This window comes from Podarcis raffonei, chromosome 5 (genome assembly GCF_027172205.1).
Source record: "Podarcis raffonei isolate rPodRaf1 chromosome 5, rPodRaf1.pri, whole genome shotgun sequence".
Taxonomy (NCBI): domain Eukaryota; kingdom Metazoa; phylum Chordata; class Lepidosauria; order Squamata; family Lacertidae; genus Podarcis; species Podarcis raffonei.
The window spans coordinates 60877765-60892786 of record NC_070606.1 but is presented as its reverse complement, the minus strand read 5'-3'; the positions used below and the strand labels follow the sequence as shown (position 1 = coordinate 60892786).

General features: G+C 42.5%; 1 protein-coding gene across 1 annotated transcript in view; it reads right to left on the bottom strand.

The window, feature by feature from the left end:
* Nucleotides 1-7830, bottom strand: part of ARHGEF4 (Rho guanine nucleotide exchange factor 4) — a 160132-nt gene extending 152302 nt beyond the window's left edge. The window contains exons 1-2 of the mRNA XM_053389587.1: nt 7357-7830; nt 1296-1331 (exon numbers count right to left, since the gene is read on the bottom strand). Coding sequence (XP_053245562.1) covers nt 1296-1331; nt 7357-7569 — 249 coding nt within the window. The 5' untranslated portion in view covers nt 7570-7830. The remainder of the gene's footprint in view (nt 1-1295; nt 1332-7356) is intronic.
* Between the last annotated feature and the right edge of the window lie 7192 nt (nt 7831-15022).

The window sequence follows — 15022 nt, the reverse complement described above, 5'->3', positions numbered from 1 at the left end:
TTCTCTTTAATGTAAGGAGGCACCACTAGGATGAGGAGCAAATTATTCTGCCTCCACTACATTTCTTTCAATAGCAACCCAAATGAAACAGGAAGCTGGATGAAGCACAAAACAGGCTGCAAATGGATTGCTTTGATCCAAGCCCAGTGGCATTTCGAAACAGCTGCAATAGATAAGGTGCGCCCCATATTCCATTATCTCTTCATTCCTCATTTTCCAGAACACAGTTCCATCAGCTACATTGACCTTTACTGTTAAAATTAGAGGGGCTAGGGGTTTCCTTTGCCTTTTATTTATTTTTTTCTGTGTGGAAGGTGAGGATGAGTATTTTGCATTCAGGATGGGTTTACTCCCCCTCCACCCCTCCTTTTCCATACCATTCCCTGACCTCAATGGGTGGGTGTTGAATGGGTTGTTGGGGGTTTTTTTCTGTCAGTTTTGTATTCCTGCTGGACACAAAAGGGAGGCCTTGTGGGGAGGGTCGCCTGTGTGCGTACATGCACAGTTAGGCATGTGGTTGGGGAGGAAAAGAGTGAAGAATGAAAAATGCACAGTGAGCAACTTACAGAGATAATCAATGGCTGCATAATGAGCAGCCTTCTCCTTTGAATATTGATTAGTCCGTTCTGGCAAGAATCTGCTCTGGGGAGGTCGGCACTCTTGCCAACTGCTTTGTGTGAAGACAAGGGAGGAAAAGGATGTAAAGTCCAAATAGCTTGTTGTTGTTGTTTTAATTGGGGAGGGATGTTTAGAGCCAACGTTATGCAGGAATGGAGGGCAGGGAAGCTCAGCTGCAAAAGTGATAGAGACATTCCATGTTAATATAGCTGTTCACATATTTTAAATTGACATTGTTTTTGTTATTGATGTCAAACTTCAGTAGAAACATAACCCACGAAGTTGGAAATAAGATATGTGGTTGACATCTTTGTAATTTGGAAATCTTACGGAATGTTCTTCTTGTGAAATATTAGGTTGCACAATAGCTTTGTTTCTACACCAGTGGCTGTGTGTGTGTATGTGTAAGTGTAAACTATATAATCAGAATGAACTGGTAATTATAGAATCTTCTTTATGTATTGTCTATACTATAATATATACTTCACTGTTTCAATAAAAAGAAAATCTAAATTTCTTATTTAGTGCATGTACAAACCCAGAATTGTTTTGAATCAAGCTCATTTGCCCTAAGACTGTTCAGATGAAACTTTTTGTTAGTTGTCCACAAGAATGGGTTGGGAGTTTGTTAGTGAAGAAGCATCTGGTGGCATTTTATAATTGATATGAAATCCTACCTTTTGAGAGGCTGAGCATCTTTTCTCCAAAGCTCTCTGCAAAGGAAAGACAAATAGCAAAAGTTAGGGTGGCCAGGGAAGGGGCAGGGGAGGGGGGAGGTAGGAAACTAGCAGCAAAGCAAACATCTACAAACACCCACCCAATTCATCCGTGGTGCACTTTCCCTTCTGATGACTTCAGTGGAATCACCCCTGGGATAAATTTGGCTCTGTTTCTTTGCCAAAAGAGAACAACAGAAGGCTGCGAAAGGCAGCTGGTTTTGCATTTCTTTTCTTCAATGGCTCTGTTCATTCTAGTCTGATGATGGAGATTGTAAACAAAGGCCCTTCATGCAAGTTCATTGTGTTAGGCATAATTAGACAGTATAGTCTTCGTAGCTATACATGCCTGCAGTCACGTTGCAAGGGTTTGCTTCTCACTTAGGCTTTATCTTATAGGGTAGGAGGAACTTAGGTGGTGGGAGAGAGATAAAATAGAAGTTATGTTGTGTTCAGACTATGGGTTGATAACACTCCCTAATACTAAATTAGGTTAGGGTATGCCCCCCCACCCCTTCCTAAGGAGGCTACAAAATATTTTGCTAATCTTTTGGAAACAGGTCTATAGAATCACAGAATTGTAGAACTGAAGAGTTGGCAGGGACCATGAGGATCATCTAGTCCAACCCCCCTGCAATGCAGAAGTCTTTTGCCCAATGTGGGCTTGAACCCACCATTCTGAGATGAAGAATCTCATGCTCTACGAAGTGAGCTATCCCAGGCCCAATACACAGCTAAGGCTCGGGATGCTTCCAGAAAAGGGCTTTATGCTGCAAATGGGTCACCCTGCTTTCACAAATGGGTCACTGGCAACAGTTTATTTTGTTTTGTTAAAAAAACGTCTTGGGTTTTTCCGAGAAAGGGAAAATCAGGATATAGATGGAGAAGGCCCAAAAATACCTTTTGGGCTTGCATTTTGATACAAATTATTTTGTGTGGATGCTGCAAAAACCTGCATACATGGGGAGCACCAGTCCCACAATAAACCCTCATCTGAAAGCACCCAGTGTACAGGGTGAGTGCTTTAAAAGAGGCCCCATGGATACAAAGTACATATGTTCCACAGGGCCTCTGTTCATAGAATCATAGAATCATAGAGTTGGAAGAGACCACAAGGGCCATCGAGTCCAACCCCCTGCCAAGCAGGAAACACCATCAGAGCACTCCTGACATATGGTTGTCAAGCCTCTGCTTAAAGACCTCCAAAGAAGGAGACTCCACCACACTCCTTGGCAGCAAATTCCACTGTCGAACAGCTCTTACTGTCAGGAAGTTCCTCCTAATGTTTAGGTGGAATCTTCTTTCTTGTAGTTTGGATCCATTGCTCCGTGTCCGCTTCTCTGGAGCAGCAGAAAACAACCTTTCTCCCTCCTCTATGTGACATCCTTTTATATATTTGAACATGGCTATCATATCACCCCTTAACCTCCTCTTCTCCAGGCTAAACATGCCCAGCTCCCTTAGCCGTTCCTCATAAGGCATCGTTTCCAGGCCTTTGACCATTTTGGTTGCCCTCCTCTGGACACGTTCCAGTTTGTCAATGTCCTTCTTGAACTGTGGTGCCCAGAACTGGACACAGTACTCCAGGTGAGGTCTGACCAGAGCAGAATACAGTGGCACTATTACTTCCCTTGATCTAGATGCTATACTCCTATTGATGCAGCCCAGAATTGCATTGGCTTTTTTAGCTGCCGCGTCACACTGTTGGCTCATGTCAAGTTTGTGGTCAACCAAGACTCCTAGATCCTTTTCACATGTAGTGCTCTCAAGCCAGGTGTCACCCATCTTGTATTTGTGCCTCTCATTTTTTTTGCCCAAGTGCAATACTTTACATTTCTCCCTGTTAAAATTCATCTTGTTTGTTTTGGCCCAGTTCTCTAATCTGTCAAGGTCGTTTTGAAGTGTGTTCCTGTCCTCTGGGGTGTTAGCCACCCCTCCCAGTTTGGTGTCATCTGCAAATTTGATCAGGATGCCCTTGAGTCCATCATCCAAGTCGTTGATAAAGATGTTGAATAAGACCGGGCCCAAGACAGAACCCTGTGGCACCCCACTAGTCACTCTTCTCCAGGATGAAGAGGAACCATTGATGAGCACCCTTTGGGTTCGGTCAGTCAGCCAGTTACAAATCCACTGAGTGGTAGCATAGTCAAGACCGCATTTTACCAGCTTCTTTACAAGAATATCATGGGGCACCTTGTCAAATGCCTTGCTGAAATCAAGGTAGGCTACATCCACTGCGTTCCCTTCATCTACCAGGCTTGTAATTCTGTCAAAAAACGAGATCAGGTTAGTCTGACATGACTTATTTTTCAGAAATCCATGCTGACTATTGGTGATCACAGCATTCCTTTCCAGGTGCTCACAGACTGTTTGCTTAATGATCTGCTCCAGAATCTTCCCTGGTATTGATGTCAGACTGACTGGGCGGTAATTATTTGGGTCCTCTCTTTTCCCCTTTTTGAAAATAGGGACAACATTTGCCCTCCTCCAGTCTGCCGGGACTTCGCCTGTTCTCCAGGAATTCTCAAAGATGACTGCCAGTGGTTCTGAAATCACATCTGCCAGTTCTTTTAATACTCTTGGATGCAGTTCATCTGGCCCTGGAGACTTGAATACATCTAGACTAGCCAAGTATTCTTGTACTATCTCCTTGGTTATTCTGGGCTGTGTTTCCTCTGCTGAATCATTTGCTCCAAATTCTTCAGGTCGGGCATTGTTTTCTTTATCGGAGAAGACTGAGGCAAAGAAGGCATTGAGGAGTTCAGCCCTTTCTGTGTCCCCTGTTTGCATTTCACCATCTTCTCCTCTGAGTGACCCCACTGTTTCTTTGTTCTTCCTTTTGCTACGAACATACCCATAAAAGCCTTTTTTGTTGCTTTTAACCTCTCTAGCAAGCCTGAGTTCATTCTGTGCTTTAGCTTTTCTGACTTTGTGTCTACACGTGCTGGCTATTTGTTTGAATTCCTCTTTGGTGGTTTCCCCCCTTTTCCATTTTTTGTACACATCCTTTTTTAATCTTAACTCAGTTAAAAGTTCTTTAGATAGCCACCCTGGCTTCTTTAGGCACCTTCCATGTTTCCGTCTCATTGGTATTGCCTGAAGTTGTGCTTTTACTATCTCCCTCTTAACAAACTCCCAGCCATCATGAACTCCCTTTCCTTTTAGTATTACTGTCCATGGGATCTCACCCAGCACTTCCCTAAGTTTTATGAAGTCGGCTTTCTTAAAGTCGAGAAATTGAGTCCTAGTATGCTTGGCTGCTCCTTTCCGCTGTATAGTAAACTTCAGAAGAGCATGATCACTCGCGCCTAATGATCCTTCCACTTCTACCCCACTAACCAGGTCATCAACATTGGTTAGGACCAGATCTAAAATGGCTGTTCCTCTTGTAGCTTCTCCCACTTTCTGGACAATGAAGTTGTCTGCAAGGCCAGTGAGGAATCTGTTTGACCTTATGCTCTTGGCTGAGTTTGACATCCAACAAATATCCGGGTAATTGAAGTCCCCCATTACTACTATCTCCCTTCCTTTTGCATGCTTGGCCATCTGTTCCAGGAAGGCATCATCTATGTCCTCCGTTTGGCTTGGGGATCTATAGTAAACTCCCACAATGAGGTCACTGTTATTCTTCTCTCCCTTAATTTTGACCCAAATGCTCTCACTTTGGCTTTGAGGTTCTAAATCTTGGATCTCTTCACAGGTATACACATCCCTGACATATAACGCCACTCCTCCTCCTTTCTTGTCTGGTCTGTTTCTCTGAAATAGATTGTATCCCTCCATTATTACATTCCAATCGTGGGACTTATCCCACCAGGTTTCAGTGATGCCTATTATGTCATATTTAGTTTGCTGTACCAAGAGCTCAAGCTCATCTTGTTTATTTCCCATACTTTGCGCATTAGTGTACAGACATTGAAGTCCATTAATCATTCCCCCGTGTCTCTTATTTAAGGATTTTTTAAAAGACTCACCCTGTATATAAAGCTTATCTTATTGGAAATAGGCCTTTACACAGTGTGGGCTATCTCCCTAGGAGTCTGAATTTCTGATAGCTGCTGGAGCATCCATCGAGTACCACTGGCGGACAATGGTGGGGGCGGGGGCACGGTCCGCGCTGGGTGCCATCCGGGATGCTCAGCGCTCGCCACACCCTGCAGGTGGTGTGCCACGCCCCCTGGGACGCGTGCTAGCCACGCCCCCAGATGTACGCTGCTCCTGGTGCCAGAGCAGGTAGCTTCACCACTGTCGAGTACAGCACACTTTTTAAGCATCCCGCTCCATTTGTCCTGCTTTGCCTTCTAACCTTGGTGCCATCTGTCCTGCTGCTCCTCTCCCCTGCACTCCATGGTCGTGTGGCATACTCTATGGACAGTGCCTCAGGCTGAAGAAGTGCCACGGAAAGAGGGCAGGACAGAAGAAGCCAGGGAGGGATGGCGCCATGGGTCAAGCGCAGGAGCTGGACACAGGCTGGGAGAAAGTGTGGGTGGAGATGTAGGAGCCAGGTGGTAATCTTTCCAATGAAATTTTAAGTGATTGGGGGATGCAGGAGGACCCTGAAGATGTAGCATACTTAGGAAGACAGTATGGTTTCATTAAATCTGAGAAATACTGTCATCTGTCATTTTCTGACACTTGGATGGTCACAGAATGTCATTATCATACACAATGGACTTTCTCTTCTCTTATGGATTTATCCTGTTCATGGGGCAAGGTCAACTTCTGTGCATAAGGATGTGGCCACATTGCAGGATCAGTGGCTGCAGTTAAAGCACTTACATTTAATGCACGTGGCTTCCCCAAGGAATCCTGAGAACATGGTATTTTAAGAGTCCTGGGAATTGTAGCTCTGTGAGGAGCAAACTACAGTTCCCAGCATTCTTTGGGGGAAGTGATGACTGTTAAAGTGGTATGGATGTGTTTTAAATGTATGGTGTGGGTGTTACCATATTTCAAAAGACTAGCAAACACTGCAAGTATCCGGAAGAACTAGCTTCCCCCCTTATCTTGAGTTCATCCCCATTATTTTTTTGCAAGGAAGTAAAAAGGGAAAGGATGGAAGTTCGGAAGTTCAGATATTATGCTATATACAGTTTTATGCAGCTACGAGTTATTATTTCCATGTCTACTGAATTTCAGTGTTTTGAGATTTTCCCTAAAACACAAATGTCAGAATGTCCCAGAGGAGACTTTTAATAACACATGTTAAAGCACCTCTTTCTTTCCTTTAACTATTTAAATATCCCTCTGTTGCTACAGATTTTAGAGGATAGTTTCTTAGCGGTTACGTCAGAGCTATTAAGACTTCACATTGTCTAAACTATATACAAGCTAGTTTTAAAAGTCAGGCCTAATATTGTCACATTCCAGGTCAACAGAAATCTCTGCAGTATTCAATATTCATGTGTTCTGTAAGCCCATCAGCAGTTTAGGCGACAGTCCTTATAACTGCTTATCTGGGAGTAAGCCCCTTTGAACTCAATGGGACTTACATCTGAGTAGACATATATAGGACTCCCCAGATAAGTACAAGGATAAAGTTGAAAAAGACAAGGAATAGCTATTTTTTTCACTTGTTCTCTCATATCCCTAAATTCATTAATCTGTTTGGTAGAGAATGACATGTTTGTTTCTCTGTTTATAAAATATTTATATACCCCATTTATAGGGTGGGAAACCATAACACTTTACAATAATATAACAATCTATACAGCAAAAACCATATTAAAAAGTTACAATAGGAAATCAACTATTGTGGAAAGATGTTAGAAGTTTGGATAGGGGTTATTATTTAGCACTGTGAGAGGGAGATAAAAGGCAGTGTTCCTTGGATGTTTTTCAGTTGTTTAGCATGCCACATTTAAAGGCAACCGTTTAAAGGCCTTTTAAGCATAGCAGCACCCTCCCTTCTTTTAAAAAATATCTTTTAAAATGACCACTCAGCAGAAAGGGAGCAGGAATGACCTGCATTTCTAAAGTTAACTAGTAATGCTCCTCCAGCCTTCTGCAATCAGCCTCTTACCTTACAGAGTTTCAAGATTAGCCAGCATGCCAGATATGCTGTCAGCGTAAACTTTGCCTCCATGTATCTCTCAGGTAAACAGGTAAGATACATTTGTACAAAATCCAGGTCATCACTGACATCGGCATCCGTGCCGCCAGCACTGGCACGAGCCTCCTCTTCTCGTCTCTGATTCGGTCCTCCTGATGCACTCAGAAGCTTGTTGAACTCCATCTTATCAAATATTTCTTCGCCTTGGACAAAGCCACAGGCAAGTCAGATCATCCTTTGTTGCAAGTCGGCAGTTAACTCTTCCCGGCCGCCAGGAAACTCAGCCGCTGCAGTCAGCCCAGAGTTGGGAGGATGCTGGAAAGAACTTCCTAGGACCGAACTGCCTTGGCTTGTTGCCTTTCTGTTATTGAACAAGCTCTTGCAAATGTGTGTTCAGCTACAAGATAAATATAGCACTGACTAGAGAGAGCCTTGTCATACTGCACAAGAATACTCCCATGGTTGCCAAGAGTGAGGAGAAAGATTCCATTTAGCCAAAGTGCAACCCCCCCCCCCCGAATCAGAGCTCTCTTGTTCATGTTAGGAAAAGGGGGGAGTGAGTAAAAGGAAAAGCTATAATCTATGAAAACTTTTTTTGGCCAGTTTTGCTTCCTCAGACGAAGTTCCAGTTGTAGATAGAAACAAAGTTCTTGTGGGGGAGAGATGCCGTGTTGGGGGTCCCCCCCCCTTCCAAACACAATAATTCATTGTTTGTGATTATTTCATATGCCAAACTTGTGAACACTACAGATTTCAAAAGAATAAATGAAGTGTCCTCCGTGGAGTGAAGCCAAACTATTTTGGATTAATGAATGGCTCTTCTGCTTTGCTAACCCTGCTGTCTCCATCAGAGTTTTGGTTTTTGCTTTTTTGCTCAATTGTTTAAAGTGGTTCATGACATATCCAGACAGCATGCATTTGTCTGTTCAAGGCACACATATTTATACTCCATTGTTTGTACCAGTTATATATGAGTTTCACACGGTTGGGTCCTTTATTATACCAATCCCTAATTGTGTCCATTGGAATCAGAAATGTACAGTTTCATACACATCTTTAAGATCAACTTCAATTTCACAGACTTTGCATTGTCATTGCATCATCTTGCTTAAATCATATTTCTTGTCATTGCATTTCCTGCATCTAAAATTCAGATGTAAAACTCACATCCAAAACTGAATTCATTTCAAGTTGGCTCCCACATGAACAACATTCACAAGGGATACATTCGAAGAGTAGAAGCCTTCTTTTATCACTGGCAGAAAATGTGTTTAGTGTCCCATCGTCTTCACCGGAGCGCTGCTGATGCACCAAGAAATAGCAACAGAGTTTACATTAAGCATGTCAATGCATGAGCCAGGTGTGTTGATTCAGAACCATCCTCACAAATCACACAGTACTATGATCCTCACTATTCCACAAGTCAGTCATGGGCAACTGTGGCAGAATAATCCCCATGTGGATCATCAGCATCATCTCAATCAACAGGATCCAGCTGTCTGAAATTTCTGGTTAGTGCTAAAGCATTACTTTTGCAAAGCTCCTATATGCAAAGCTCCAATGGGCAAGACAAATAGTCCATTTTCCGGAAAAAGTTTAGTGTGAAAGCTAAAAGGACTAAAGCTCAGCATTAGAGCACCTCATTTGCATGTGAAAGTATCAGGTTCAACCCCTGGCATCTCCAGGTGAGGCTGGGAAGGACTGCTGTACTTCATCCTGGATTGCTGCTCCCTGTCATTATAGACAACACAGGGCTAGGTGGGCAAAATGTCTCACTTGTTATAATGCAGCTTCTTTCCATTCACTTTCCACTCTCCTGTATGTCCCAATGGAAAGCAATGATCCCAATACGGAACAGCTGTGGGATCTTCAGAGTGGCACAGGTAATAAGGTGTATGGCTTAGGGGGAGAACACATATTTTGGATACAGAAGGTCCCGGGTTCAATCCCAGCCATCACCTTGTGAGGCTGGAAAAGGCTCCTGACTGAAACATTGGAGAGCTGCTGTTAGTCAGTGCAGACAGTGCTGGGCTGGATGGACCAACAGTCTGACTCTTCCAAATCCCCATCTTCTGCACAGCTGCGGGAAATACAATGACTCCAGGGCTGAATTGCTGACTTGTTTATTTATGACATTTATATATTACCCATTCAACTAAGTCTCCTGGGCAGTTAGCATCTTATTCCAGCACCATGATGCAAAGCAGTAGATTTAATTCTCCCCTCGTTGTTAAGACACACACTCTAGGCAGTTCGTGCCAATAGACTGATTGGATATGACCTCCATGCTAATAAATATCAGCTTGAGAACCTGCATGGAACTCTGGGACAAAGCTGTACAGCAGCCATTAATGTCAGAGCTCCTCGGTGATATATATAGAATACAAAGGAGGAGATCCAATTACAGGTGCCAGCAAATCTTTGATATTTTAATTCCCACTGGAGTGTTGCTTCTTACTCTTTCTTGGGGCTTCCCAACCAACTCCCTGTGGCTTAGTCCTCCCCCTGGCCTGAAGGTACACAGTGGGGCTTGTCAGGATGACTTGGGGGAATGAGACAGTGTGGTGTAGGGGCTAACATCACTTGAGAGTTCACATGCCTATATAGCATGAAGCTTGCTGGATGACCATGGGTCACACAACTCTCAGCCTGACCATCTCACAGGTTGTTGCATGCCTTCCAAGTGTCCCAATTTTGCAGGGATAGTCCTGGAATTGCAAATGCCATCCTGACTTCTGATTTGATCCCAGAATGTCCCTATTTCCCCCGCCATTGACAAGCTCAAGGGGGAGGAGGAGGAACCAGTGATAGTCCCAAGCAATGGTGATGGCAGCCTCTCCATGGCCACTGCTACTGGCCTCCTCCCTTGGGCAGCTTGTAGCAGCTGCTGGAGGGTGGGTGAGTAGGAGGAGAGGCTGCCACTGATGAGGTCCAGCCCCACGTGACATGCCGGCCCTGAGGGGCAGGCAAAGCGCAGGGGCGTCCTGAATGGAAAGAAAGAGGGAAACTTTAGAGCTTTAAAGGTCAGCATTTATGTGTTGTTTAAATCCCTTTTGTGGCATTCTTAAGGGTACAGGAAGCCTCTCAGCACCTCCTCTGGACTTGGCAAACCTGTCTTAGAGACCTTGGTGGAAACGAGAGAGATGTGTAGCATCGTATTCCATTTCTGGAGAAACAGTCTTACGAGTATCTGAGAAAATGATCACAGACACGCCAAGCAAATAAAACATTCATTTACTTCTTAAGAAACAGCATGATAGAAAACCACATTCAGAACATAGTTCAAAACTTTAAAACATCCATTTGTCCATGGAGGGCCTCAGATCATTGCTACAAGCAAGCCATTTAATTTAGTTTATATCTCCCTTTATACCTATATACACTAAGAAATGTATACGGAGAGGATCGCAGCCAGTTTGGAGCCTCCAGAATATTTCTTGAGAGCTACATGGGTGTACCTATATTTGAGTTACCTAAATGCAAGGCAAGTAAAGTAAGATTGTAAGTAAACTGGACAGCACTTATGGCAAGCTTTTTTTAAAATAATAGTAATTAGTGATATTATAGTTCAAAGCAGTCATAAAAAGTTATGGGACTGAAAAGTCTTGTTTACATTGGAAGAAGATAAAGGAGATAATATGCAATAATGTATATCATGCATATAAAAACGTGCTGGCACATGCAGAAAAGCAAGAGAGAGGGAAATAACACCACAATGCCATTCATTCCCTCTGTATCCAGCTTCATATATTACACTGCTGTCCCTAATGGTTCTCCCACTGTTGGCCTAGACTTAAAAAAAGCAAAACGTTCACCTCTCCTGCCAATTCTCCCATTTTAAGCAAAACTGATTTTAAGGTTCCTCTAGTTTTGGAGTCTCCCCCATTAAGGTTTCTTTGCTGCAATCAGTTTCACCTCTCTTGCAGTTTTGTAAAACAAGGAACTGGAATTTGAAGTATGCTTTCCCAAGAGCTGAGTGCAAAACTGTCCATCTCCTCTTTGAACTTTGAAAGTCTTCAACTCATTTATGAGTTGGCTCCACTGCCCACTTACCTGGGAATAAACCTCCCAATGAACTTAAGAGGACTGAATCTGAGCAGATGTGTATAGGATTGTGCTGCAGTGCAGTTAATCTGAGCTACTAGGGAGGATACTAGAATCTAAGGCAGCCTTCATCAACCTGTTGCCCTCTAGATGTTTGTACTACAAACCCCTTCAGCCCCAGCCAGTGTGGAGTTGTGTTCCAAAATAAAATACCTGGAGGTCACCAGGATTAGGAAGGCTGATCTAAGGTCTTGCAAACAAAACTTGCAAGATCTTCGATATGAACTATCTATTGATTAGATATATCAAAGTTTCTTAATTTAGCATCTTACTTGGCACCTTGCTGGAGATGCTAGATCAAAATATATACAGCAGAATAATGCTTAAATCTACTGTTCAGCCTTTAAACATGAAAGCAAGATACATATTGATGTTTTTACCCTTGAGATTCATTTAAGAATATAATTTGGTGAATGAAAGTTATAATACACATTCCTTGCTTTTTGTGGCTTTATCATGGGGAAGAGCAGGGCCACGTGGTTGTGACTTCAGAATCTGGTAAAGATAATTTAAGCATTTTATTTTTGACAGGTTTGTATTCATGCAGAAAATAGGAGCACGGAATCATAGTATACAAGCCACACCTTCCAATGCACCATAAAGACTATACATCCATATTCCTTCCCCTTATGTACATGCAGTATTATGTATTCTTATCCCTTATATAGAAGGGACAAGGCTTTATACTTCCATCCCACCTATGACTGTGCACCATCTACTTTTCTTTCAGACATCTGCTACCGCTATTGACTTTAGCAAAGTACTGAGCCCACTGCTACCCAAAATATCCCAATGCAGTGGGTTGACAATTGGCCTTTATTGGATTGGATTTGTTGGTGTGCTATATATATCTATATCTGCTCTGCCAGCGATATATCCACTCATCTATATCTATATATATGCGACGGTGTGCCCTGCTTTGAATGATTTCATGTGGAGGAATCTGTCTTCTGCCCAAGTGTTATGAGATTTACATCTACATCTTCTTATCACCAAGGTAGAAGTACAAGCTAATATTAGCTCCACAACATGTTGTTTATATTAAATCCCCCATAAATGGATGAGGGGAGTGCTTGCTATTTTAGCCATTTAAATACACTTAACATGATTAATCTACGGAGTGCAGACCTGAGAGTTGTTAATCCTTCCTAGTTCCCATGGCCTCAATGGAATTTGGGGGGACACACGACTATGCACTTCACAAAAAGAACACCTGTGCTATCAGATACTCACTAGAATTTGAGGGGGACATCTCAGTAATTATGATTTTTGTCTGGCTTCACAATGGCTTTGATCCCTAAACCATTTGGAGTTTGGAGTGTATATGATTTCATTCTATTGTGGGTTTTTTCCATTTGTCTACAGACAGGCACAAATGTGCAATGTGGCATATATCACAGAATCCAACAACCTGGAAATGCCTACTTTGGTCCCCACCCCACCCCCAAGATCCTAGTCCTTGTGTTTGTGAAGAAAAGCTTTAAAATACATGAGAGATACCTGCTGAGATATCAGAAGTCAGACTTTGGCTGCTTAGATTTCACACCCCATGGATACCGTTTCTTGACTCCCGCCAATCTCAAACTTCTATACCATTTTCTACTTCCGTTTCTCCTGTTTTCTCTTTCTCTTCCCCTCTCATTTGATCGTTAACAATATTCCAGATTCTGGAAAGAAAATAATTACCTAAACTTGAAGCCCAATGCTACAAGTGTGTGTGCGTGTGTGTGATGGAGGCCTTTCGTTGCATTACCATTTTCCCATTTCCGTTCTTCATTTCCAACCTTCCTTGAAATTCATATAGTTCCTAGCCTTCCCCAACATATGGATAAAATGTTTGAGGGCAAGGGGGAAGCTGGGAAGAAGGCATTGTCCAGAGCAGACTTTTCCAGTCTAGTACCCAAATACATATTTATTTATTTATTACATTTATACCCTACTTTTCTATCCAAGGAGCCCAAGGTTCTCCCTTTCCCCATTTTATCCTCACAACAACCCTGTGAGGTAGGTTAGGTTGATAAATGGTGGCTGGCTCAGGGTTGCCCAGTGAGCTTCATGGCTGAGTCAGGATTTGAATCCTGATCTCCCAGCACTCTAACCACTACACTCTCTTTTGTATGTGCTAACTGGAGCTGATGGGAGTTGTCCTAAACGAGATTGGGGAAGGCTGCTGTGGACCATTCCTTCTTTACAACTTCCCCCTGCCTATAATCCTTCACTTTACCACATCTGTCCCTCTGCCTCCTCCATTCCTTCTTTATTTGATCCCTTCTGCCCTTCTCTTGTTGCTCCTTCAGACTCCTGCTTCCCACAGCCTTCTGTCTGCCCTTCCCCTCTGTGACATCAGGTCAGGTGTACACATGTTGGAACCAATGTGAGTTGACTGGAAAAATCCATACCAGCAATTGTGCATATTCTCACGAAGGCATGGAGAATATGCACAAATTGGCATGGTCAGCAGGGGGTTTGCACACTGCCCAATCAAAATATGGATAATCACTAACTGATGTTGAGGAATGTGAATTCATCACAGCTGTTTCATTTGTTGCCATACACATTTTATACGGTAACATTTTCTCCTCAGTGCATAATCACCAAGATGATAATATGTACAATGATAATATGTACAATAATATTGTCCTCTTGTGCACATTCCTCAGCTACATTCCCTGGAAACTATGTATGTTGACTAGGCAATGTGCAAAATCCCTAGTTTGTTTTTTTCTATTTTGTGCACATCCTTCATGTTGCCATATGAACATGCAGAGTCACCAAATTCCTTCCTTTAACTCAGGTCACTGCACTCATTTGTACTTTGTATCCTCAGTAGCATATTGTCATAGAAAAGGTAAATACGGTAAGTGTCCTGGTATGTAATTTTACACAAGACGATGAGATGAAATAATAAGCAGCAACACCATTGGCAGTTATTGGAGAATGAGCTGTCAGCGCTAGAAAAAGATGTATCATGAATGATATCCAAAATAAAGCAACAAAATAAGAAGCAGGAGAGAAGAAATCTCAACATAGAATTCAAGTAATTTTAATATGCAATGCAAGCAACAAAAATAAATTATGATATAGAAGGCACAGCTATGATACAAGAAGAGATATGTCATATGGATATATGAGACTGAGGAATTGTGTGTTGTATTCAACTAAGTCATACTCAGAGTAGAGCCATTGGAATAAATGCACTGAAGTTAATCAAGAGCATTGATTTCAGTGGGTCTATTATCTGAATATATCTTAGATGCAAGAATATTATTATTTTTATTATTAACAGAGCATCTAAAGTAAGTGCTATCATTCTCTTCTGTATACTGGAGTATCATAATCGAAACAGCCCCTTTGCCTAGGTATTCTACTGCAAACATTTCCACTGAAGATGTGACTGGTCTGGGAAAGATGCTCCTGTCTTGCAAGCAACAACAAAAGAAAATAAAAGAAGATGGTCCCAGCTAAATGGGGCCTTCTTTATATACAATGGTGAGAAAGGATTTGAGCCATGGAGGGAATATTTGCTCTCATT